The following is a 27,287-nucleotide window of genomic DNA, read 5'->3' as shown; positions in this document are numbered from 1 at the left end:
AGTCTACAGCCCTTAGACCCGTACCCATATTTGTGGGTCCCCTACTTTCAGTTTGTCCCATCCCTGATGGACTAAAAGTACCTCAACACAGACTATCTGCGGAGACGATCCTGAGTCCCGGACTCTTACGTCTAGGATCGAGTAGACTACAGCTGGAGGTTCCAAACCCCTTATTTAAGTCTACAGCTGTTTAGACCCGTATTCTAAGGATAACACTAAAGCGCCAGGGTTTCTAACCCCTGAGTCCCTGACCCGATTGGCTTTAGATCGAAGGTTCCCAACCTAATCAACTTAGAGTACTGACCGTGAGTCCGATTGTCTTCCCCAACTGGACAAGAGTAGTGACAAGACAGTTTTTAAAAAAAGAAAAAAATAAATAATAATAAAAAGTTAAAAATTAATATTAAAGGAAACTGAGTGCAGATAGGTCGGTTTGGATAAAACACTCTCAGGGCTAGTCTGGTCATATGTTATGTGCCACACTAAAAAGAAAGGTTTTTAGCTTGGACTTAAACATTGCCAGAGATGAGGCTTGTCTAACATCATCAGGAAGACTATTCCAGGTTTTAGCTGCATATGATTGAAACGCTGCTTCTCCCTGTTTAGTCCTGACTCTGGGCACGAGCAGAAGGCCTGTCCCTGATGTTCTCAGAGTTCGAGATGGTTCATATGGCATCAGCATGTCAGAGATGTAACGTGGTGCTGAGCCATGAAGAGACTTATACACAAGCAGTGCTGTTTTGAAGTCTATTCTCTGAGAGACAGGAAGCCAATGCAGAGATCTGAGAACAGGAGTAATGTGGTTGTACTTCCTGGTTCTAGTCAGGACCCGAGCAGCAGCGTTCTGAATGTACTGTAGCTGCCTTACAGCTTGTTTTGAGAGCCCCGTGAACAGGCGTTACAGTAATCTAACCTGCTAGAGATAAAAGCATGGATGAGTCTTTCCAAGTCTAGTTTAGACATGATCCCTTTGATTCTGGCAATGTTTTTGAGATGATAAAATGCTGATGATGTTATCGATTTAATGTGGCTGTTAAAATTCAAGTCTGAGTCCATGATTACCCCTAGATTTCTGACTTGATTTTTACATTTTAGAGAAAGAGACTCGAGGTGACTGCTGACACTTTCTCTTTGTTTCTGAGGCCCAAAGATGATTATTTCAGTCTTGCCACTGTTTATTTGCAGAGAGTTGTTTTGCATCCACAGAGTGATCTGTTCAATACAGCAGCATAGTGAGTCGACTGGTCCATATTCACCAGCTGCAAGTGAAATGTAAATCTGAGTGTCATCTGCATAGTTATGGTATGACACATTATTGCTGCGTATTAACTGGCCTAAAGGAAACATGTAAAGATTGAACAAAAGGGGTCCTAAGATGGACCCTTGGGGGACCCCACATGTCAACACCATTTGGTCTGAGACACAGTTACCAACTTCAATGAAATACTTCCTGTCTTCAAGATAGGACTTAAACCATTTAAGGGCAGTACCAGAGATACCTATCCAGTCCTCTAACCTTTGTAACAGGATCACATGGTCCACTGTGTCAAAAGCAGCACTTAGATCCAGCAGTACTAAGACAGAGACTCTGCCAGCGTCGGTGTTCAGACGAATGTTATTTGTCACCTTGATGAGGGCAGTTTCAGTGCTGTGATGGGGCCTAAAGCCTGACTGAAAATCATCAAAGCAGTCGTTTAGCATGAGAAAGTCAGTAAGTTGTTGGTAAACAACTTTTTCAATGATTTTGCCTAAAAACGGCAGGTTTGATATGGGCTGGTAGTTGTTCAGTACCATGGCATCAAGACTGCTCTTCTTCAGGAGCGGCTTGATGACAGCAATTTTCAAAGCCCTTGGAAATGTTCCTGACTGTAATGAGTTATTACTGCTTAGTACTGATTTCAGAAACTTAGTGGGTAAAACATCAAGGCAACAGGTGGATGAGCTCAGACTTGAGATGGTCTCTTCAACTGTTATGTCATTTACTGGTGTAAGGTGTGTCAGTTCTACCAAGTGTTTCCTGGTTGGCTGCAGAGTTGGTATCTGCCTTGTGCAATTTATTGTTTGTTTAATACCCTGAATCTTGTCGTTAAAAAATAATGCAAATTCATTACATTTAGATGTTGAAATTAGTTCCAAAGGTAATGGAGATGGAGGGTTTGTCAACCTACTCACTGTAGCAAACAGGACACGTGAGTTGTTACTGCTGTTGTTGATGATTTCAGAAATTTCAGATTTCAGATCCATGTACAGGAGGTGGCTGATGGTTGCTCCATTTCATAGTCGGTATCCAAAGCCAGTCTTGGTGATGGTCTGGCTGAGGGGGTTCAGGCCTATGCAGAACAGCAGCAAGGACAGCGCATCTCCTTGGTAGATGCCGCATTTGATGGAGACTTGTGCAATTGGCTTGAGGTTGGCCACTGTTTTCCACAGTCCCATTGAGTTCCTTATGAAGTTTCTTACAGTCCTTTTGATGTTGTATACAGTATCAATATTGAGCAAAAATATAGCAAATGCAGCAAATGCATTTATACTGAACCGGGCCCTGGCTGAGTGGAGACAGTTTGGGTCCTTCACTTTACAAAGGTCCTGAGTATTTAATATACTTTTCAGAGTATGCCCTGCAAATATCACATACTTTAGTGCTCCCAAAGAGCCCTCTGTTAAGCTCGTCTTTGTACCTTATTTGTCATTCACTGCCATTTTCTCCTGTCTTCTACACTTCTTAACACTTCTTTTATTCTCTTACCTTCTTTCACGTGCTGCCTTTTGCTTATATTGTGCCCCTAGCTACCTCTCTACTTTTATTGATGTAGACACACTGGAGGCCATAAGTGACTTAAGTGACTGTAAAATGATAGCTCTTTATAAACTTAATGACCAGCTAACAGCATTTTGATGTGTTCCACCCTTTGAATGGAAAATGTTAAATGGCAAGTTGTATATGCTTATACCCACTAAAATAACCAATGACAGGGTTTTACATCAACCCTAACTCAAAGCTCTGAAAGTTGCACCAGGGTGTTACTATGGCATGTGAGGTGTGCACGGACTAGGTTTCACATGTTTGCCATGTGCCAAAGTCTGCTCTTGGTGAGCTTGCTTATATGTTTTAAGGCTTTTTGTGACATCACATTCTGCTGCTGCTGGTCTTCATGCAGGTCTGTATTCTTCATATTCTGGTATTTGACATCAAGACATGCTGATCCGTTGTATAAAACATGCATAACACCAAGGTCCATTTTTGCAGAAATAGAGCAACATGGATAAACAAAAATAAATCCCTCTCCCTCCTCCCACTGCCTTTTCTCGCTTTCACCCACCCTTCACTTTTTTTTTAACACCTCAAACCAGGCGAGCTCACGCCTTATTAGCTGCCAGTTTTACCGTTATCATGGTTAATTACCAGTACTAATCTCTACTAATGACAACATTATAAGCTTTACTGTACATGTGGCAGTGGGGCCAGTGTAGAAGATAACCAAAGGAGGCTTAAGATCAAGAATAACCCGACATATCTGTGTTTTTGTGGTTCATTCTGTGCTAATACGTAGGTGTGGTATTTGACAGAGAAGATGTAGAGAGAGAGTGCATGCATGGAAAAAATAGGTGAGACTGGAGGGCGTTTGAAAGAGATACTGTGAAAAGCGATGAGAAATGACAGCAGCAGTCTGGTGAAATTAGATAGTTAAAACCCATACAGTGAACCACGTCCTTTCAGTGCAGATCCGAAAGCAGGCCAATGCAAACAAAAGCAAATGGTGACTTAATACCCATATAATCCAGTATAATTCTTCCTTTTTACATTTGGAGTATGCAGTTGTTTGAAGGTATAATCAAGCTAGGGATTTTTTTTACAACTAAGATGTAAGAATAATGAATTTCACTGATAATTCTGTGAGAGGATTGAGAAATCTAAGTTGTGGCTAATTGCACACTTTTATTGCAAGTCAATTTCAAATCTTCATTCATTGAGTTTCATAAAAAGGTGAAGCAACACCCCAGTCTGACTGCAAATGAGCTGCATGAAAGTTTAGCTGGCAGGTTAGTTGGTGCACCGTTCCACTGTGTAGCACTACACTACGCAGACATGCAGAGGTAGAAGCCTTACCTGTGACCTCAACACAAAATTGAGTGTCTTAAAGAAAAATGAGCAGCATTTTATGAACATAACAACTTGCTGGCTGTTAAGCATGAAAGTGGAAAATATCTGTGTTGGGCTTGTGTTGCAGGATGTGTCAGAGGGAGAAGCACAGATAGGAGGAACAATCACTTTCAGTAAATTCTTCATTCGAACGTCACGCAATCTGTCAAGAAAGTGAAGCTGATGAGGCTGGCTTCTACAACAGGACAATGAAAGTCAAAATCCACTCTTTCAAGAAACTCAAGCTCAAAGTCACTCAAAATATGTAGATGTGCAGACTTTGAACATGTGTGTTGAAGACCGTCTAAAATATCTCATAAACATTCCTAAACCAAGAAGAGAAAGAGTCTTAGCTGGCTACAAAAACTGTGCTGTGTCAAATGAGAGGTAGTACTGACGTATTAGGGTACCCAAACTTTTTAAACTTTTTTTTTTCTTTTTAATGTTCATGAAATCAAATGTAATTATACTGGAGAAAGTCTTTGTTTAAATGTACATATTTACTTTCACTTTAAAAGTCATCAAAATAAGTGTTCTTGCTAGGGATGAACAACCTTTTAAATAGAATGTCTAGTTAACAGGCTAAAGCAATGAAAACCATGTCAACACAACATGCCTCTGCTGCCAGGATCAAACTGTAGACTTTGCAGCCTCAGATATTACTATATATATATTTTTTTATCTCTATTACCTGCCAGCAAGTATGTGTGTGTAAGAGAGTCTGAAGAGGACTATAATCAGGAGAGACAACACACACACAAGTGCAAAACTCTCAGCTGCTTCCAAATACACCTTGAGGATGTCCTCTCAAAATACTGTCTACAGAGTGTTGAACAAGGAAAAGTGAAACTCTGAAAGGCAAGGATAATATAGTTTGCCTTTAGCACTTAATCCATTATAAATGCACACACTGAGGCATAGAGACACACTTTGAGTTGAAACAATAGCTGTATTTCATCAAAGGCCATTGGAGACATTTGCATTAAGACTTTAGGCAACATTCACTTGTCCCTGAATCTGGATATCCCCAGGAGCCTTTTATTTGATTTTTTATTGTGCACATATGCTCACATTTTTGAACTACATTTTTGTACAAGAACAAATAGTACACTTTATGGATATGATCATGAGTTAGATGTTTGTACAACAGTGATCGAGCTTGATGCACTGAGCACCCATACAGCTCCAGCGTTCACAGACATTAGTACAATCAAGGCAAGCATGCCCTGGGCAACTCGGTGGCCCAGAATTTTTGCTTAGTGTTTGAATTTATGTGTGAAGGATTTTCTTACCAAATCACATACCATCAGTCTGCTCAGCACTCATCTGACCTAAAAAGCTAGGGTAGGGTGATAGGGTAGAGCGCAGTCATTTCAGATTTAAGGTGTTCAAGAGAAAGTCATATATTTCATTCATGTTTTGATTCATTTCTCTGTGCTGACATGAGGTCCCAGCAGCCACTGTAACTGACACTTGAAATTAATTTAGTCAATTAGGATACATCTGCAGGCTTTTAGTAGACCAAATATTTTTTCTCATTTACAGTTAGAACAGTCTTCATTCTAATTAGGCATGCCATATTAAAATCCACATTCACACCACTACGGTACAACAGTTTTATTCAAGTAATACCCTTCTCTCACCTCTGTTGTCTAGGTGGTGTACAAAAACAATGACTTTAAGCTGGAGCTTTCACGACTGGCCATCGAGCGTGACCCTAAAATCACCCTCAATGGTGACCTGGTGTTCCGCTGCGAGGACGTAGCAGCCCTGGACCCCGTCACCTTTGAGACCCCTGAGTCCTACATATCCCTGCCCAAATGGAACACCAAGAAGACAGGCTCTATCTCCTTTGACTTTCGCACCACGGAGCCCAGTGGCCTCCTACTGTTCAGCCACGGCCGCCCTCAGGGTCCCAAAGAGCAGAAGCCTGGTAGGGAGTTGAAGACTGATTACTTTGCCATGGAGCTGCTGGACGGGTATTTGTACCTGCTGATTGATATGGGCTCTGGAAAAACAAAGCTGAAGGCCAGCAACAAGAAGGTCAATGATGGTGAATGGTGCCATGTGGATTTCCAGAGGGAAGGGAGGAAAGGTAAGAACTGCTTTAAATAGCTTCTTGTCCAGGTGTTCTTATTTTCATATCAACAGACTAATTCATGCTAATTTCACATTTGTTACGCTACAGGAACTGGCAGACTCAAATAGTGTCACAGATTTGGCAATCCCAGAAAAATAAAGTGAATTGACTTTGACACATTCTATAACCATCTCTTCTTGCCAAAACAAAAGCTAAAGAAAGTTGTTTTTTTTAATAATTCCATGTTGTGTTCCATTGCTTCTAGTTGAATGTGAGCACATCTGTGCGCTTGTGTATGTGGTGTCTGATGAATGATCTGTAGGTGGGCAAGCACCTTGGATATTAAATCTTCCCCCAATGGTATCTTATAATGAGGAAGGGTGTGAATGAGTGGCTGTGTGCATACACATGCACGCACGCACACACGCATGTGATCTCACTGCTGCTTCTGCTGTAATTGGCTTTTAATAGAAAATTAAGATGGAGTCGTTAATCACAGAAAGAGAGAGGGCCTTTTGTTTCACCCACTCCCTGCTGCATTCTGCTTCCCTTCTCCTCCATTTAGCCTATTACAGACACATTAGACACACACACACTCTGCTGTCATCTTTTCTCTCTTTTGTCTGTCCCTCTGTGTTTTGTGTTTCCTAAATTATAAACTCACTCTCCCTCCCACCCATCCATTCACTTACTCTCCCACTCAGCCACATGACCTCCCACCCACTCATACACCTATCCAGACCACAGATGTCTTCAATCATGTCACTCTCTTTTAAACTCATTAAAATGCTCTTTCAGTTACTGTCTTACAGTTAAATATGAGCTGTATACTCAGACACAGACATAAGAAACATCCTTTGTGTAATTAATGAAACTATGATTAGACTCCACAACTGCATCCATTTGCCAGTATATAAAAAATTCTTTTTGTCTTTCTGTCTTTTAGGATCTATTTCTGTCAACAGCCGTAGCATGCCCTTCAGCTCCCCAGAGGGCAGTGAAATCTTGGACCTGGACAGTGATATGTACCTAGGTGGGCTGCCTGAGACTAAGACAGACCTCATCCTGCCTCCAGAGGTTTGGACAGCTCTGCTTAACTATGGCTACGTAGGGTGTGTTCGCGACCTCTTTATTGATGGCAAGAGCCGTGACGTCCGCCGTCTGGCTGAGATCCAGAGTGCGCTGGGCGTCAGCAGTTTCTGCACCCGTGAGCTGCAAAAGCGATGCAGCAGTGCCCCATGTGGCAATGGAGGTCTGTGTAAAGAGGGCTGGAACCGCTATATTTGCGACTGCACTGGCACCGGGTACCTGGGTACCAACTGTGAGATAGGTAAGAAGAGTGATTGTGAAAGTAACAGATAACTGTAAGGCTCAAGGGATGAATACTTTAAATTCAAGACTTTGTTTGGAATAGTACACATCTGTGTTATACACAGTTCGGAAAGGAAATGCCACTGAATCACAGATTGACACATTAACTGTGAACAGTGAAGCAGAAAATCACTTTGAATAATTAAGGCATCATACACAACAGTATATAAGAGCACAAAGGGAATCATGGATGGTCCTGACACAAAACAATAAAGAAAACAAGTGTAGAATGAGCAGTTCAACAACATTTGACAATGATCTGCTTTGTATTTGACACAACCAAGCAGCTGCTGTATAGTAGGAGTAAGCGCTCCACAGGGAGCCTGGGTGGCATTAGGGCCCACTGGCTGCAAGGGGGGCATCAAGAAAGTGGCAGGAGTATGGCAGAGCAGTCAGGCCTACTGCCACCATCTGTGCCAGTCATGCAAACCCAGGTGGCACATATGCCATAGTGATGCATGATGAACTAGTCAAATGGCACCACATAGTCTGATTCATCCCAATTAGCTGCAGGCACCTTGCTTCATGGTTTGTCTTTGCACGTCTGTAGGAGTGAGCGAGCCATGACAGTATGAGATTTTGAGGGACAAGGAGGGTAATGAGGGAAGGAGAGATTGGAATCAAATCAGGACAGTAGAGGTAGAGGATGAAATGTCTTTATTTTGAAGGGTGAGAGTTTCTTCTTTAGGTGTGCTGATAACAGGTATGGTTCCAGTGATGCTCTTCTGCCATCTAGTGTAGTTTTTTATTACTGCAGGGATATGACAGCAGGTGTTTTTTTCTAATAACCAAGAACACATTTTGTCGATCAGCTGTGTTTGACTTAGCATTGACTAGACGAAGAAAACCCAAAGAATAGTACATAATTCATCCAAGCCACATAAAATTAAAAGTATTGATACTGATTTGAACCAAGGTTGAATTAACAGTAAATATCATTGATCGATTATTGACAACTATGGTTGTCATTATTGTTTTGATTGATTGACATAATAATACTACATAATACAGCAAATTCAAAGAAGGGAAAATGTGAACATATGGGCTCTTTTTAAATATCACTAGTCTTATCTTTTTCCAGTATTTTTCTGCTTCTTTTAACATCATATCGTTGCACGCTCTATACCCAAAATGTTTGAAGTAACCTGTGACAATGACTCATGTTATCCTACGGTGACACATAATGCCCACAATGCAAAATAGGAACAGTCCTCAGGGATCTGTCACACTACACAGCAGTCTATTTAAGGCATTGCTGTTTCTAAAGAGTGTAACGGCTGTGCCTGGTGCAAATAAGGATGTTCCAGAAACCAGATGCTCTTTTGTTTTTGCCATTCCTCTCAGCTTGAGAATCAGCTTAATTTGGATACATTATGCTAGTATTTTTTCTTTTCTTCTTTATGATAAATATTTTCATTTTGCAGGTTTGACATCTGATGAAAATTTAATGAATGCATAATATGTCCTAAGTATATTTTGAATGTTTGCAAATTTTAGCTTCAGATGAATGAAAACATAATTACCTATACTAGAAAAATGACATGGCACACAAGAGGTGCAATTACAAAACTAAAAACAGAGACAAAGGCCTAGAGCTGCAGTCTTCATGCTGTTGTTAAATTTTCAAACCCATTTACATGCCTGGAAGTACAACAATGATTGATAGTATCTTTTGATCAGTTTTCAGTTATCAGACACACATGGCTTTGATCATCATTTACCTCAATTTACCCTTGATAATATATTGAAGACATGGCATCCACATTTTCTGTTACTTCTAGTTGAATATGAAATGTTTAAATGCTAGAGAAAAGCATGGATATGTTTGATACTAAGGAAACTATGGTTTGATCTAGTTCTGTAGTGTTTAGCAAAAATGGGAGAAGATAACTTTTTTGACATTAAATTGAACTGAATGTTTTAATTTGACTCTCAGTATTTACCTGTCATAGCCAATCAGACACCATGCCTGTGGCTGGGTCTTACCCACTTTGCCACACTTGTTTCTCTCCCTCACCCCTATCCAGAGGCGACGGTGCTGAGTTATGATGGCAGCATGTACCTGAAGATCATCATGCCAGTCACTATGCACACAGAGGCTGAGGACGTGGCCCTGCGCTTTATGTCGCAGCGGGCTTATGGCCTACTCATGGCCAGCACTTCCAAGGAGTCAGCAGACACCCTGCGCCTGGAGCTGGACGGAGGCCGTGTCAAACTCACCGTGAACCTCGGTAGGCCACCGTGATTCTTTGCGGATGGCTCTGCTAACCTTTCCCTTACCATCCCCTGTTTTTGCATCTTCACTATTTTAGCATTGTGTACTACTGACCTGTATGGATGGTTTGACATTTTGAGTTTCATACTGATAATCTTTCAATTGTCAGATAGTTGGATGAGAAAAAGCTTCTGAATTTGTCCCTCAGTTAAATCTGATTTTTTCATTTGATATAGTATGATTTATTTTGTTGAATTTTACCAAAAGCTAACAAGCTAACTCTACCCATCACTGTGCTCTGGTTTAAGTGAGAAGAGACAAAGGGTTGATCGATTTGAGTTAACTGAGGTACAAACACATACACTTCTTCTCTACCAACTGATAAAGTCCTTGCTGCAGGGCAATAAGTGTAAAATGAAAATGTACAGGCACCCCCAGAACACAATACTTTTGTCCACTGAGGGCAGCCACCCTGCAGTCATTTCTGTTCCATTTCTTTGACTACTGGTCCCTCGCCATCCCTTCTGCCCTCATCCCCTTCTTTTTCGTCTCTGTAAAGCCCCATAGCACTTCCAGTTAAAAAGCTCCATCTCTAACAACATCCCTGGCCTGACCCCGAGCCTTAACCCGCTAACCTGTCTCTAGAAAACTCAAGGTGGCTTTGCTCTTGTCTTGCTCCTCCTCATGGTCGTGCTCCATTTCCATTTTTAGTGGAGTTAGCTGAGGGACTTATTGGCTCCACATCTGCCCAGTGGTGTTGCTAAGAAGAAATGAGAATCATCCTCATCATAAGAAATTACAAATGAGCTCAAAAAATAGGGGTATGTAAGGAGGTCTGAAAGGCAAGCTTAGTGGGGGGAAGGTTAGTAAAATTGTAGAGATGGATGGTTTCATAAGACGGAGCCAATGCTTTCCCTTTAATAACCTGCTGCAGCAATGCAGACCCTTTGACTTATTAAAATTTCATTGCAATGACTATTAGTGCTCTGGGGAAGATGGGTATGACCTTCCAGCTCTGGACACTTAAGTCCGTTCTGATCCTTTGAAGGAACAGACTTTTAACAGCAAACCAAGAGGAGCATGACAGAGGTGCACCCTGGAATATGGGAGTTTAAGCCATCATAGAGACAGGAAGAGGGATGGTGGGATAAATGTAGGTGGTCATTCCTCCTCTATTTCTCCTTCACTTTTCTTTCCTCTCTCTCTCTCTCTCTCTCTCTCTTTTCTCTTTCTTTCTTTCTTTCTTTCTGTCTTTCTCTCTTTTCTTCCTTCCTTCATTCTATCACTCATAACCACCCCACCTGGCCGAGACTCGGAAGATGGAACTTTTCATCCCTTCAATGGCCTGTATGTCTGCGGCCCTCGGATCAAACAGTCAGAGAGACCGGCTCACAGCTTGCCTGAAGTTGCACATACATTTGTACTTCCTGTACACCTGCTAGTAATCCCCCAGCCAAACAGTCCAGTCCAAAAATGAATCTATATTATAGTCCTGCTTCTTTGTTTTCCACTGGGCCTAAATGACATTTTTTAGATATCAGACTGTTCACTCAAGTAAAGCTCTGATTTTTATAGCTTTTTTGCAAGGAAAATAATTAACAACTAAAGTGACAGTCAACATAGAATCCTCAATATCTGTTAAGGCTTTAATCTTTGTTAAAATAGTTGAAATCCTGCTAATTGATCTCTAAGAAATGCTTTAATTTGACAGCTTTAGTCCTAATGATATTAGTGATAAATAGCGATGACAACCTGTGTAGTGTGTCAGCGGAAGTCATGGCTGTCAGCCTGACTACTGTCAGATGACAACTGTTACGGCTTTCTGTTCTGCTACTAACATGGAGCTCATGAATACACTTTAATGGAACTATATAACAGAATATATTATTTTGATTTGATAGTGTATGCATTTTGTTTTTATGTGAAGCACTTTGAATTACTTCCACTGTATGGATTGTGCAATATTATTTTGTAGATATTTATTTTCTTCTTTTACCTTAAATTGCCCCACATCTCTACAGAGTGATGCCGGTCCCTGGCTGTTTGTGTCCACTATTCTGTAGCGGTTGACAGCTCGAGACCACAACCCAACCACACTGCCACATGCACATGTCGTTTCAGCCACTATTGAGCCAAAATAGCAAAAAGATAATTTCAAAATATGTAATTCTGGTGGGAAAAATAAATGTATGGTCTCTAGATGAGGTCTCTAAGGAGGTTTACTAATTACACAGAATTAGTAAGGGGGTGCAATGGTCATGTTAAGACACAGAACAATGCTGATTTCCTGCTCTGTGACACTTAATCAGAGTGAATATTTACTTATGTTAGCATTCCAGTTGAAGGACAAAGATTTGCTGACAACACAGCTGTGTTTTTGTCGCATCACTTGTAGCAAATAGTACAGTTTTATTTCATGTGGTTTCTGTGCACCAGGCATGAGGTGGCTGGGATGTGCAGATCACCCTTTCTTGTCATTTACACTGTTGGGTTTCTCGTGCTCAAAGTGCTGCAGAAGGCAAGTGCATCTCAAATTGCAAGGGAGAGGGTCTAAGGTTAAAGTTGCAAGACATAGCATCTGCTAGTGATTCAGGTAAAAAGGTATTTGTACACAGTGTGAACATAACAGCTTCACAGTGTTTCTTTGCAATCCTAGTCATGACAACAAGCACCTTAAATTTATTTAGGAATCTCATTATGGCCAAATCTCTTTGTGAAGTTAAAACTATTAGACCCTATGAATGTTTTAAAGAAGCTAATGATATATATTTATGGGTGAAATATTATATGCTTTGTTTAAGATTGCTAAGACTACCATGGTTTACAAAGGTAAAAGCAAATCATATAAAAGTTTAAAAAGGATGAAAGGTGCATGAATGTTAAATAGTTGTTGCTCAGTGTTTCAGAACTGTACCTAACCCAGACAGAACCTTTTATAATTCCAAGTAAACTAAATCTTTCAAATCACATTATTTCAATTTAGTGTTCATCTTTTGACAATGGAGAACTTTGAGTAGTAAATTTTTAAAAATATGATGAAAGCAGAGGGGTCATCATGAGGTAGCAACTGAACCGTGCTGTTTTACTGTATAGGTCCAATGGTGTCTTGCCTTCTGTTGCTGTGCTTTGGGGGTATTGGGTGGAAGGAGGGATGGATGATGGGATTGATGAAGGAAAAGGGTGATACTGACTCAGAGCGTGTCCCCGGATGGTGGCCCCAGAGAAATGCTTGGTTGTCTGCAGAATGTACCTTGAAGGATGTAAAATGTCTTTTTTCTCTTTATCCTTTCTCCTCTTTCTTTCTTTGTCTCTTTCTCCTTTTCTTTTTATTTGATCTCACCATTTCGCTCTCTCTCCCGCCAGATTGTATCAGGATAGACTGTAGCCTCAGTAAGTGGTTCTATCCATTTTTCTGACTAAAATGTATATATCTCATCTTAATTCTGTGCAGTGGCCCTTTTCTGCTCTATCTTGAACTCATGATGAGTGACATCTGTCTCAACATATATTTTTCCATCCATTTATTTTATTTATTTTTCATTGGAAGTCTTACTTTTGAATAAGCATCATTGAATTTTCTTTTTTTTTTTATCTCATTGGCATTTTTCCTTCCTAGTTTGTGTCTCTCCCACCTCTTTATGCAATCTATGTTGTATTTTTCTTTTGTCCATAAGTTCTGTCACTTTAATTTCCCCTTCTTTGTCACACATCTAATTAATGTTTCACTTATATAATTATCAGGATATTTCATTTCACAAACGTCAGGACTGAAAAATTATTTAATTGCCTCTCCCTTGCTGATTAGTCATTCTATTCATTTTCCTGTCAACTTTCTCCAAAAACACATTCAGAAAAGGGCAACTTGACACTCCCCTGTTGGATGTTCCTATTTTCTATTATGCAGCGCTGAGTTTCAGCTCCACATGACTGCACACACAGGTGTTGCTTGTTTTGTATGTGGGACAAACTGTAGATTTGGCCCCCAGAAAGCTAATTGCTTATCCACTGAGAGACGGCACCACCTGGTGTGTGCTTGTTTTTGTAGAAAGCTAATGTTTTTCTGCCCCATGCTGACAGAATGATAGGAAACTGTTATTTCTATCATAGCCACTGACAATTGAGCAACTAGGCCACAGGTAGGTGCTACCAGCCACGGTGACAAAAATGGAGAAAACCTTGTGTTTGCCACAATGCTTGTGTGTCTGTGTGTATTTTTTCAGTTTTTAAAATGTCTCGGTAGAGAAAGGCAGGGGATTGCTTTTGTGCACCTAATGCACAGTGCAATTAAGAATTAATGAATGTAAATTTTATTTGCTTTTCTACCGTCCAAAAAAGTTTTGGACAAGGATCAGCATTTGTATATGGCATCAGGTTAGAAAATCAGTCAAATGTGCTGCTTCAGACTCATGCAAATGTGTTTGTTTGTGAACCTCTCTTGTTCATGTTCTATGTGTCACATTCCCTTCACTTAAAATGCAGTTGATCACTGATTATGTCAGACTTTATGAAATGCAATCCCAAACTTCAAAAAGCCTCTGTGAGCACAGAAGTGGCCTTAGCTTATGATGAATTGCAGTTATTATATCTGGAACCACTGACATGACACATTCAAATAATGCTCAGGAGATAGCCATACACCAGGCTGACCACTAGATGTCGTACAAGCACTGGGAATACTGCCTGATCTCTTTGCAGCGGGAAGGACTCGTGGACTGACTCATGGAAGTTGTTTTTTTTTTTTTCTTTTTAATCACAACACTCCCATCACAGTTACCCATTTGCCTGTTAGGCTATTTCTACTGTGCATTATTGTAAACGATCTTATCTTGTGGTTGAGGTCACAACAAGTTTGTATGTTCTAATATGAGAAATATCTGAAAAAACAAAAATACCATGTTTTGAGAAACAGTACTACCTTTGACCAGACGTTGCGAGCATGAATAAGGGGACTACTGTTAATATATCCACCCAAACGCCTGCTGTTAAAGGGAGGTGTTTATATTGACACTAAACAGAGCACACAAGTATGCAAAAAAAATAAGTGTTTTTGATTCACTGTATGGAATTTATTGTTTTTAGAGATCTGTAGCTTGATTTTGAAACAAACACTGATCCCATGCACCTTATTTTCAGCATCACAACACTATATCATAATTTGCTGTCAAAGTACTGGCAAGTTTGATAATATTTAGAAGGGTGACATGAAATCTGTTTTTTGGACACGTGAAGTTCTACTGAATCATTAGTATAACCACTGACACTTTATGGTTTTAGCTGTACAGCACTGTGTTGCAGTCTGCTCTGGTGTTACTATTGCTGCCCCTGCTAAAATTACAGCATGTCAACTTCTGACCCTTTGATCTTATTATTTGTGGATTTTGGAGTGCTTTGCGGGGCTTAGGAAGTAAAGGATGAGCCTTGTGTTTGTATTGCAGTATATTATGACCTGGTTCTCACAACTAATGCAACTGGATGATATGGAGCAGAACTCCAGTCAGGTCAGGGCATCAGGCTGATGATATCCTTTGGGGAGGTTTACTTTCAGCAGCACTTTCTTTTAGCATTAGGTGAAATGAGATTTGGCATGACATATGGCCTGTATGTTTGGACACAAGCATTCTGTCTGCTAGTGTCATACCTTTTGGCCTAGTTAAGTTCTAACTCTAAGACAGAAGATATGAAATCATAGCTGACATCGGGCAAGAGGTGAAATACAGCCTGGCCAGATCACCAGTCTATCACAGAGCTGGAGGCTGAAGTCTAGTCTTTCATATGAAAATCTGCTGTGCACTCCCCTGACATCCATACTCCAACTTTTTACCTTGTTGCTGAAAGGCACAAGACTTGGATGGAAACTGTATGTCTAAGTTTGGTTTTGTAATTTATTTTGGATTAATTTTCTTCAGGTGACACAGCATGTTGTGATGTGCAGCATGTTGTGATGTGCAGCATTAGATGAATTCATTCTCTTGTGCATTCAGTGATTCAGCTCTTTCTGATGTAGGTGGTTATGGACATTCAGGCTTTTCTAAAATGGCCAGTTTCAGGTAAGGTTCCAACAACTGTCAAACAAGAGTCAGCTGAGCCTGTGCAACTGACACAATGTGAACACACAGACATGCAGTTCCAGACCAACCCGACACCGATGTGATGTACTGTGTTGCTTGCCAATACTATAATTCTATAGTAGTGGATATCCAATAAGGCTGTGAAAGGCATATTTTCTCACTCATACGTTATGTTGAGTAATAGGGTTTGATCACAAAATTTAGTTTTTTGTTATTTCATGGAAAATTATTCTGTGTGTGTGTATTTATTTTATATCTGTGTTTTCCTCCCTGGTTTGAAGTGGGTGGGGCTCAGTGGGACAAAGGGTGGTGTCACCTACACATTGATTGTGTGGGTTTTTTTGCTTATGTTTTGAGCACTGGCAGTGAAGTGTTATCAAACCCTAACCCACACTTCTGAACTTTAATCTTGTGGGGTGTTGTCCATAACTATTTATATCAGACATGCCATATGAAGGTGTTTGGAAGTCAAAGGAGACATGGCTTTGTTTAATCTTATGTTTAATTTTTGGTTTCTCAGCTTTTTAAAGTGAACAGGCATTTTCTTTATTTTTTCTTTTTTCTTTTTTAATCAAATCTAGCCCTGTTGTGAGAAATCGCTGCATGCTTAGAAAAGGAATCTTTCGGTATACAGTATACCTTATTTACTAGAAATATCTCCCAAAACTTATCTTAATGTGGAGAGGTTCTGTCAAAGGCCCCTGTGTGTCCTCAAACAGCTCAGACGTGGAGTGCAGGGCCCACTCACTACTTCTCTGTCGGTGTTGACAAACTGTGTTGTCAAAACTGTGTCCACCCTCTGTTGTGCTACATGGTTGTGCAGGTTTTACTTCAGACACAAAGCAGGACAGTCAGCTCCACACAAAGCAAAAAGCCAGGTCAGTGATTTATCACGTTAAGTTGAATATCAAAAAGCTGAGTATTTTAGCTTTAAACACACCAAAGGTAATATGTTACACTGTGTAACAGTATAGTCAGTGAATTTTAAATCAAACCAACTGAATTAAAAGTGCCCAAATGACTGAATTAAAGTCCCAGAGCAGCTCATTTACCGACACTGCCTGACCTGCCACAATGACACAGGAAAGATGCATCAATCAGTGCTATTAAAAAGATAATGGCAGAGGACTAGACATTAAAGAGGAACTTAACACCCCCTGAATATCTTGTTTTATCTGACCTCCAGCAGCTTAATATCCCACCTTGCTGCAGTGACATATACTCCAAAGCATATCAATATACCAGATATCTGTTGGTGACAGTCAAGTCTCAGAGAAAGCACATAGAGTCATAGGGTCACATAGGATTTTTTTTTAATAAAAGTGTGTGGTCACTCGTGTGCTTTGTTTCACCTGTAACGACACACAAAAGTGATGTCAGTGTCCTGGAGTACACCTGTAGATCAGTGCAGCAAGGTCAGATATTAAACCAGAACAAGTGAGTAAAAATTAGATTTCCTGGGAATGTTATCTTACTTTGTAACACGTAAATGCAATTTTATTTATTTTCACTGTAATTTAAGTATGTCTTCCAAGCTTTAGCAACTGCAGCTGATCTTCTCAACAACCCAAACCTTTCTGTGTTAGTTACAGATTTCTTTCCCAGCAAGCAGTGTTTTTTTTTTAAAGGGCAGAAACTGTGGCAGAAGCATATTTCCATATAATTATATTGACCAGTAGTGTGAACCAGTGAGTGCAGCTAATGTTGCTCATTTGAAGTGGCATGGTGTAGCAGTAGTTAACATGGTCAACTCACACTAATAGGGTTATGGGTTTAAACCCACAGCAGGCCAGGGTGTTCTCTGTGGAGGACCCTCTAAGGATAGTGTTGACGGATGGATGGATCAAATTAATTGCAAGAGGCAGGGTAAGACAAGCAAATCGATCTATTTGGAAGCATGTACAAAATTATACTGATTTTCATTTAGTAGTAACTAAATGCCTCAGTATATTTTTCCAGTGACGCTCTTCTTTTCCTGTAATTGAGCAGTTTTTCAGCTAAGTGACTATAGGTTGGTCATTTTTAATGTTTTATTTAACACCATAGACCAATTATGTTCCATAATAATACCAGAGATGAGCACATTTCTATCCAATGCTATCCAAGATAATCTAAGGTTTTACCCATACATACACTTAAATGCAGTATATTCCTCTGACTTAATCTGTCACCCCTCTGTCTTAATTGCTCCCACCTAGGTTGTCAGGTGTCACCTTCCTCCCCCAGCTGTTTTGCACAGTTGCGACTATTGCCATATTTAGCAGAGTTCATGTAGCCCTGTAACAATTTTCACTGCTGATACACAGTACATGAGTTCAGACACGGCAGGTGTCACGGCCATTTTAAATTTGAATGGATGGTTTGTTCAGTGTGATTTTTATTGAATTGGCTGCTTATCTGCCGCCCGATCTCTTTCTCACTCATATACAGGCAGATGGCTCTCACTTTCTCTGTGAATCTCAAATATTGAATTTAAATGAGTTTCCAATCGCTCACTTAAATCATGAGTCATCATGTCCTATCTCAGCCAAATAGATGTCAAAGATGGATTTGCAGTAGGCACTAGAAGTTTCCCTCAGTGTACAGCACATCCTACAGTTTGTGAAGTTTGAGTATGTATCAGTTAAACTGTATAAAATTTATTTTGGAGATACTTGGGTTGGGATTTGATTTTTTAAAGGCAATTTATTGCTCCATTGGAGGATATCTCTTTTTATTTAATGTTCATTTTATCCTCCAAAACTCCAGGCCAAATGTGATGCAATGAGCCAATAAGAGGAGCGTGTAATTAACATAATGCCTTAGATCTGTGCACCCTCAGAGAAATCATTTGATAGAAATAGATTTATGTTAAAAGCAATCATCTAGTTCAGCGATGGACAACAGTAATTAATTGTGCAGTTCCATGTAGTTAACAAGTTTAAATAAAGTTAACGCTTACTGTGCAGTACTAACACACTGCTAAACACCAGTGAGACACCATACTTAATGTAAACACACACAAGATTTAATCAAACCTCCTGGCAGCTCATAGTATCCATTTCAACACAGTGTGTTATATATTGTACATGCAGACATTTATGTATTTGTTGCTGTTAAAAGTAACTCAAAAGCGAGACAATAAGCAAAAATGTTCCCCCCTTGCACATAATTGCACAGTTGAGCCAAAGAGCTTTTATTGCCACATACTCACAAATGAAAGGGCAATAGTCTTACATGGTGGGAAGCTGATGGACCACAGCTGTATGAAAACCACTGACCTTACCAAGCTTAGTCTTATATCATTTATTTTGCTATTTTTAAAGTACTGCTCCATTTCGATTCAGTGTGTTCATCAGCTTAGACGTTTCCCGAACTATTATCTCCCTTTCTTCACTGTTGATCGCAAAGCCGCACACTATAAATAGGGAGCAGAGATGGTGAAGAAACCTAAATTGACAAAGTCAAGCATGGCTGTTATGGGACAGGCTCTCATGACCGCTGACAGATGAAAGAACAGAAAGAGTAAGAGAAAAAGAAAGAACATGGAGCTGAGGAAGGCTGGGGTTATAAGTAAAACTGGGTGAATAAAGATCTAACAAGGATGGCACTGTACCTTGTAGTTTTTCCTTTTCTATTTACTTCTCCCCCTCTCCCTCCTCTCTCCGCTCTCTAACATGAGACACCTGAGGCAATCTGCACACTAGACCTAACTGGGTGAGGAGACTGCCTTCCTTCCCCTCATTGTCTTGTCTTATTGTCTCATTAAATTATTTACACCAATGTGCCACTGTATACCAGTACTCTGGCCATGATTTCAATAATTTAACTTGGAATGTGAAAAAAGAAAGGTGCATTTTTTTTCATCTGGAGCCTGGTCAAGTACTGGGAGCTAGCCTGATTGAGAAGACCATTCTGGCCTCTTGGTCCACTGAACAGCTTGAGGAGCATGTTGAGCAGGAGGGTGACAGGTTTGTCTTGCTCAGTGCCTTCAGGGACCTTGAAAGTGTGTTTTTTGTATTGAACATTTCAGAGATTCAGCTTTGGCAGGCATGTGGTTGAAGGTATCTTTACCCATAACAAGCTGTGATTTAAACAGATCCAACACAGTTAATATTTTTGACATGGCCAGTTTTGCCTCTTGAGCAATTCATTCTCAGTCTGGTTTACTTTTTTCAATTTTGTCAATTTCTGAGATTACTGAGCTGAGGCGGTATCGAGCTGAGTTTTGAGTACATTGAGCTGATGACGTTTTTGCAGTTCTAAGGGTGTTATGACTTTTAGTGGACCTAAAAGTAGCAGAACTGTAGCTTAACAGAATAAGATACATGTAGCCTACATAAAAATAGGGGCTAAAATGCACAGCTGTTATCTGGATGCCATAGTATTTATCTACTCTGTTTTCTGCTGGCCCTTGCTTAAATAAACTGGAGATAAGTAAAATATACAGTAATGAAGGGTGGCTGTACAGTCTTCAGAGAAAGGGGAGTCCTCTGATTGTGCTTTAAGGTTTCAATCAGAATCATAGTCATGCTAAGTCTAATTTGGCAAAATTAAAAGTTGGCAAGTAAGATAAGAACTATTGTCAATCTTAGAAGGTTGTCAAAAAATGTTGAGATCTCAATCACTTCTTAGAGCACAAGACCTTTGTGTTGAATTAGGATGTGGCTGCCATACCAATATTGCCTCAGTCCATGCTGCTGCCTCTTCCGTGCTGAGTGGCACTGATAGTGGGTTAAATGTGGGCTCATTACACAGACTCTAATGAGAGAACCGGCAGCAACCTGGAGCTGTCGAAACCTATACTGCCTCTCAGGACTGATGGCTGTCCCATGGGACCATGCCTTCCTGTATGCTGGGAAATGCAGTTCAAATCATAAATCAGCATCCCCCTGGGACCCTTTTCTAGAGTGAGAGACAGAGAGAGATGTTAGGAGGGGGGAGGGAAAAAAGAAATGAGTTGACAAACTGATAAGTAGCATGCGGTGGAGAGTGAGCATGAAAAGGAAAAGCAGGGATGGAGGGTACAGACGGTGGTACAAAAGGGAAGAAGGCTGTTGCTCTGTGTTTGAAGCTCTGAAGGAAGCTTTAAATCTCAGAAGAGAAAAAATTATGATTCGTTTCCAACTTCCTGAAATCAATCTGCTGTCCTCTTTGCAACTCAAATATGTCTTCTTGTGGTGACCATCTGCAATTCTAGAAGCTATGAACAGTAGTTATCCTGTCATGTATGCTAAAGCACCAGTATAGCCCTCCCACACAGGGGTGAGAACAGTAGGAGAGAGCATGTGTGTAGCCCCTGATAGCTAACAGTGAATACAAATCATTTGTGTGTGAGCAAGACGCACTTGTTTTGCTTCAGAGGTGGACTCCAGTGTGTGCATGCACACAGGCAGAGGCTGCCTTATCTCTGTAATTGGCAGGGGGGTCAAAGTGGCAGGCGTAGATGATCATGGCTGGGGGTCATAATCTGTTTTCTGCACCCCTCTCTGTTCTTACTGCTCTCATAATCCCTCAACACCATCATAAGCACTCACACAGTAACACACATAGTTTCGTATTCATACATAGGTTTGGCTGCCTTCTGTGTTTGGTGTCCCTGTTTATGTTGAGGCACCATGCAGGAGATGCATCGAATGTGGCCACAGGGGGGCTGTTTTGTCAGCATGAGGCAGTGTCCTCAGCTGAATCCCAGATCCCTTGCTTTCCTCTCCACTGTTTCTCCAGTGCACCCACACAAAGACATGCAACCCATCTACACTCCTCCAAGAAATACCTGTGTTCTCAGAGGTAAAACACAGAGTAAAACAAGGGGTGCTTTACAGGCGTAGAACTTGATAGATTAAAGGTGCTGAAATGTAGGTTAGAAAAGCTGAAAAAAGGTGCACGGGGGAAAGAAAGATCAGGAAATATATTCAGGAGCAGCAACAAAATGAGGAGAGAGAAGAGGAAAACAGTGATAGATAGAGCAGGGTCTTGATGTAGATGTCTCCTTGCATTTTTATCAGGACTATCTGCTCATATTTTTCATTTCCATCATGGCATGTTAGCTGTTAGCAGAAGGCTGCCATTTATATGGCACACGTGCAGGCAGACTTGTGTGCACACATACATGCACACAAATATATCCAGCTTTTTATTTGATCTGTAGCGATAGGCCAGCACTCCTTTGAGATAGAAAATATGATATCTTAAGATAGGAGCCAAATGGCATTATCGTCAAAAGTCTTATCCTGATAACACTAAAGAGCCAAGTAAATTCTGGCTCTCGTCATAGAAACCGTATTAACTCCTGCAGTTTTATGTAACTACGGCTGTTATCTTCCTTTGCTACAGAAAAATACTTCTATATGGGTCACTTGCCTCCATCGAAGAACCCTCAGCCATCTCATTCACCAAGTCATTTCTACTGCCATTCCTACATATGGTATCTGTAATTGACCTTTTGGTAAATGATGCTGCAATGCTCTCTGCAGTATAAAGAAAAAAAAAGTACGATATGAAAATTCACACGTATAAAGTAAATGGTATAGGTTGTGTGGCAAAACATGCTTTTCAATTTAGCCTTTGGTTGGCTCATTTTTAAACAAGACACTTCTGAATCTGAAAGTCAATGAAGGAAGTTAACACAGTTGCTGGTCATGAATCATAAAATAGCACCTCTGGCTCTCTGAATAAGATCTCATTTGCATAGTCCTGCCTCTCTAAATTGAATTTTAGCCACATAAACAGCTCAGGAATCTGGATTGTGGAGAGCAGTTTTTTTTTTCCACCATCAACTATCTATTAGGGCTTACATCGTAGAAACATTTTAAAACCAGTGAACAATAACTCAGTTATACTGTGCCTTACATCGAAAACTGTCATATGTAAACTGAATTTGATAAATTACGTTAATTGTTTAATGTGCATTTGCACCATGCTTCTGTGCTTCACTTGTAGTACTTTAGCAAGTAGTTTTCCCTCCTCAGAAGAGACAGTTGATATTTAAGCAAAGTCAGTATTACATATACACGTACAGAAATAGCTTGGTAAAGAAGTAACCTGTATTTGTACATGAATGTGCTTATCACATTAGTAGTTATACACATGCACGCCTGGAAGCTGCCCAGCATCATCACAGTCTGACCTGCTGCACTCCTCTAACCTTTAGCCCAACAAAATGAGACATATGTGGTGTCCACACAGATTGACAAATTGTACCAAGCTAACAGAGTTTCCCCACAGTGGTTCAAAATGAGGCAGTTGCTACTGTGCAGTAAAATACAACACAGTTGAGCACACTATTCCCACAGTTTATAGTATTTCACCCACTGGGCCAAGGAGACTAGATCATTTGATGTAGGAAGCCCAGACTGAATTGCTTAAAACTGAATGAATAAACATGTTTCTAAGTACCTCTGGAGTGCTTTTGCCAAGATGTACTTTAGTTTTGTGTTTTTGGTTAAAGCCATTGATAAACCATTTCCTAACACAACAAAGGTGGGAATTTCTTCTCAATATCTTTTAAGGTCACGTTTGCATTTCATAAGGAATTTGACCCATACCACTATGTTCACAGCGTCCTTCACATTAACATTTCTAATGAATATGGTTAGCATATGAGTGGCTGCAGGGAGAACTTTGGTGTCCTGGAGTTGTGGCTCCCCATCCAGACACCAGTCGACTGGAGTAATCAAGTGTGAAGGTTGTGAGGAGCAAACAGTTATTAACCTCCCAAACACAGGCCATCATCACTGTCTGCAGAGGACGGGGGAGTGTGTGTGTGTGTCAGTGTTGGTGTGTAAATGAGAGTGTGTGCCAGAGCTATTGTAGTATAGATTTGTGTGTGTGCCCTTTTTGCTGTCTGATGGACAGTGTGTGAAGTGTGTAGAGAGGATTGTTGTGAGGACTGTGTGTGTTTGGGCATATGTGTAGCAGTGCTTGCTGCATCCAAGTTTGAGGCTTGACCACAATCTGCTAAGTACTGTAGTTATTGGTGTGTGTGTATACTTTCAGGCCTAACACACATTCACGGCACAAAAAAGCATCTAAATCCCTTGAAATGACCCTGTTTTCTGCATTAATTGGTGAAAAAATAGCTTCCTCATTTAGGTCACAAATATAGACTGACTCAGTGTGTTTGAATTAATAGCACACACAAAGTTGTGTGTGTTTATTGAACACACCCAATAAACATTCATAGTTTTTAGAACTCTTGTATGAACAGTTCTTCTGAAATGATTTCACAGCATCTCTAATATGTGAAGGTCTGGGCTTTCACTGGGCCACTACAGATGGTGGATTTTCTTAGTTTGAAGTCATTCTGTAGTAGATTTACTTCAGTGTTTAAAGTCATTGCCCTGCTACATCACCCATCTTCTTCTGAGCTTCAGCTGGTGGACAGACATCCTGATGTTATCTTGCAAGATACCCTAATAAACTTGGGGACTCTGATGGCAAACTGTCCAGGCCCACAGTAGGCCCAAACCATGATGGAAACTCAGCAGTACTTCCCTTAAAAAAAAAAAGTACACCATGATTTTCATAAGCTAGAGCCTGTTTCTGCTGATTCCTTTTCTCTTTTACTCTTGGATTCTTTTTTTAACCTGAAGGAACACCGTGCATTGTGCTTTTTGAGTTATATTAGCTTTGCACCTACATCTGGCTTACTTCTTCATTTGTAGAGATTTTTTATTTATTTCTTTATTGCCCTGTAAACATATTGTGCTTGTATCTTTTAATATTGATTTGTGGGTAAATTCATCATTCATCACTCATCCCAATATTTCTGTCTGTCCAGTGTTATATCAGTGCACATTATTCCCATACGGTGGTACAGTATGGCTGCGCTCACCATGCCCAGGCCTGTGGCCGCTTGTTTGACATGCCACTGTGTCAGCTGGTGTGTTGCCATGCTGAACCAACCCATCTGCTTTGGGCTGAGTTTGCCCAGGGGAGAACTCATTGGAGGCAAGCATGACGAAAAGGGCATCGGGCTTGGAGTTTGGCGAGGCACACCATCCAAAAATCTCCTGAACTACTGCCCTCAAAGTGGTCCAGAGCATAAACAAGGGTGTGATGGAGTGTGAGAGCGTGTTTGTTTTCTGTAGAGACTCAGTAAATACATTTATGAAAAGCAGCTTAGCTGTCGACCTTACTAGTTATAGAATAGGTAATACAGCTGGTAGTCTATCATGCAAATTAATTGCAAGCACATAATGCATAAAAGACCATGCTGACATTTATAAAGGCTGGTGTTTTAATCGACAAATAAGATTAATTTCAAAAACCTGACTAAGTCAAACCAAAATGTTAAGTATTGATGATTCAATGAAATAGATACGTTTTCACTGATGCAGTGTTACGAAACTTTAAATATGTTTAGAGATGTCCTGATTGATCGCCAACCAGAGGTCAGAGTTCACTTGTCTATTTTTTTCTTGTTACATCATGGCATATAGGTGTTCACATTGTAGGTGAGGTACTGTAGGAGATTGCCTGTGTGTGGGGGGGTTCTGGGAAGAGGGTTGGAAGTGTGATAGTTTAATATGAGGTAGCTATGATTCTTTTTGTTTGGCTAAGGGGTAGGGCTGCTCAGTTATGGAAAAAATCACAATCACGATTATTTTGGTCATTATTGAAATCACGATTATTTTACCCAATTACAGATTGACTTTGGAAATATATTGCCTTTATTGAACAAAACAATGAATTATCCTTAAAACAAATAATATAAAATATATTCAAATGTATAAATACATATATATCTTATTTGTTGCTCTTTATTTCTTTTTTATTAGTTGGTCATATGTTGGCATGTGTTTAAATTTTAGATGGTTAAAAAAGATTTGTGGTGTGACGCTACCACGTAGCAAATCTTTCACATAATATGTTTTTGATCCACGTCCGCTTCCCAAACAACAGAATTGCTTCTACCTCTTTTGTTAACCAAAGACGTCTGTGACTGCTCTCTTTCTGCCATCTTCACTCACGCTGATTTGTAAATGCCGCCAGATACTACATATGTGACTTGTTTCAGCAACAATATAGGCCGGGAGAGTTCAGGCTTCCAAACAACTTGAAAAATGGAATAATTGTTTTTTTCTTGAGTTTTGTTATCGTTGAGACCCAAAATCGAAATTGAAATCAAAATTCGATTAATTGCACAACCACCGAAAGAAAAAAAAAGTCAACACATTGGTCTCAGTAACTCACTGTGTGTCTTTTTGAGAGTATGTGTATAAACGTGTAATCTTGCATTGGGGTAGGTTATCAGTGTGTGTTTCAGAACACCTCAGGGGTCCCTTTCACAGTGCAGCAATGAGATATGCAGTATTTATAGGATTTGTTCATTTGGGTGGGAGGAGAGCATTCAGCCGTTTGAACTTAGGAGACAACATGCTGTGAGGCTCTAAAAAAAAAAAGAAAAGAATCAATAACAAGTCAAGCGGATTCAGAGAAGATGCAGTTCTTGAGGGTGTTACAAAAGCAGAGATACCTGGGACAGATCTGTTGTTTGTCAATTTATGTATGTGTGTGTGTGTGTGTGTGTGTGTGTAAAAGTGCAGCAGAGCCATTTGCAGGTGAAGTGTGTTGAAGGAGGAAAGTACTGTTATAGAGACAGACATGGAGACGACAGAAGACATGGAGACGACAGAAAGTGTGTGTAAGTGAGTGAATGTGTGAAGGGGGTGGGGCGTTCCTCTTCATTACCGACACTAAGGAGCCGTGCCAGAAGCACAGATGGCAGAGGAGAGAGGGGACATGGGGTTGGCACATAAAGGGCAACACACACTCAACACCACATATATTCACACACTAAAACCAACATCGAAAAATATGTAAATCCAAAGTACAAGTACTCAAAGCTCAATATGTTTGTTGTATGTGATATACAATACAGGTATGACAAACACACATTCGCATAGGTTACATAGGTAGAAAACACACACCCACACTCACACAGGAACACGTGTTATCAAGTTATCCTGTGGTGTTCCTCTGCAGGTTTCTTGGCTGAGAAAGCAGCAGTGCTGACGCTGCAGCTCTCTCTTTATCTTTTGGTCATCACACATTCATTTCCACACAGGGTGCCCTCTCATTATGCTCTTTTTTCAACCCCTCACCACCAATGCTATAACCTAAGACCTTAATTAAAATTTTAACAAGACCTTTTTGAAAATGGGTCCCATTCTCTTTTTCTCATTCTCTTTATCTGTCATCAGCGCACACACACACACACACATACATATTCACACATGCACAATCAGACCCCCAATGGTCCAATTAGGAGCACTGGTATGATTGCACAGCAGGAAAGCAGAGTGGCATGTTTGTGTGTGGGAGATGCATCAGATGTATTGTGCACAGCATGTACTGTTCTCCTGTGCAAGGTTGAACAGAGGTGCAAGCTTTTACACTCTTTCTCATTCTCACACACCTCCTACAAAT

At 40.4% G+C, this 27,287-nt stretch overlaps 1 protein-coding gene across 1 annotated transcript in view; it reads left to right on the top strand.

The window, feature by feature from the left end:
• Window positions 1–27,287, top strand: part of nrxn2b (neurexin 2b) — a 368,462-nt gene that overhangs the window by 55,788 nt on the left and 285,387 nt on the right. The window contains exons 4-7 of the mRNA XM_026328570.1: window positions 5,798–6,236; window positions 7,168–7,551; window positions 9,620–9,823; window positions 13,171–13,197. Of these exons, the coding sequence (XP_026184355.1) occupies window positions 5,798–6,236; window positions 7,168–7,551; window positions 9,620–9,823; window positions 13,171–13,197 (1,054 nt within the window). The remainder of the gene's footprint in view (window positions 1–5,797; window positions 6,237–7,167; window positions 7,552–9,619; window positions 9,824–13,170; window positions 13,198–27,287) is intronic.

The sequence above is a fragment of the Mastacembelus armatus genome, chromosome 18 (assembly GCF_900324485.2).
Source record: "Mastacembelus armatus chromosome 18, fMasArm1.2, whole genome shotgun sequence".
NCBI classification, from domain to species: Eukaryota; Metazoa; Chordata; class Actinopteri; order Synbranchiformes; family Mastacembelidae; genus Mastacembelus; species Mastacembelus armatus.
The sequence above is the reverse complement of the archived record's forward strand: the minus strand, read 5'-3'. Positions and strand labels throughout refer to the sequence as shown.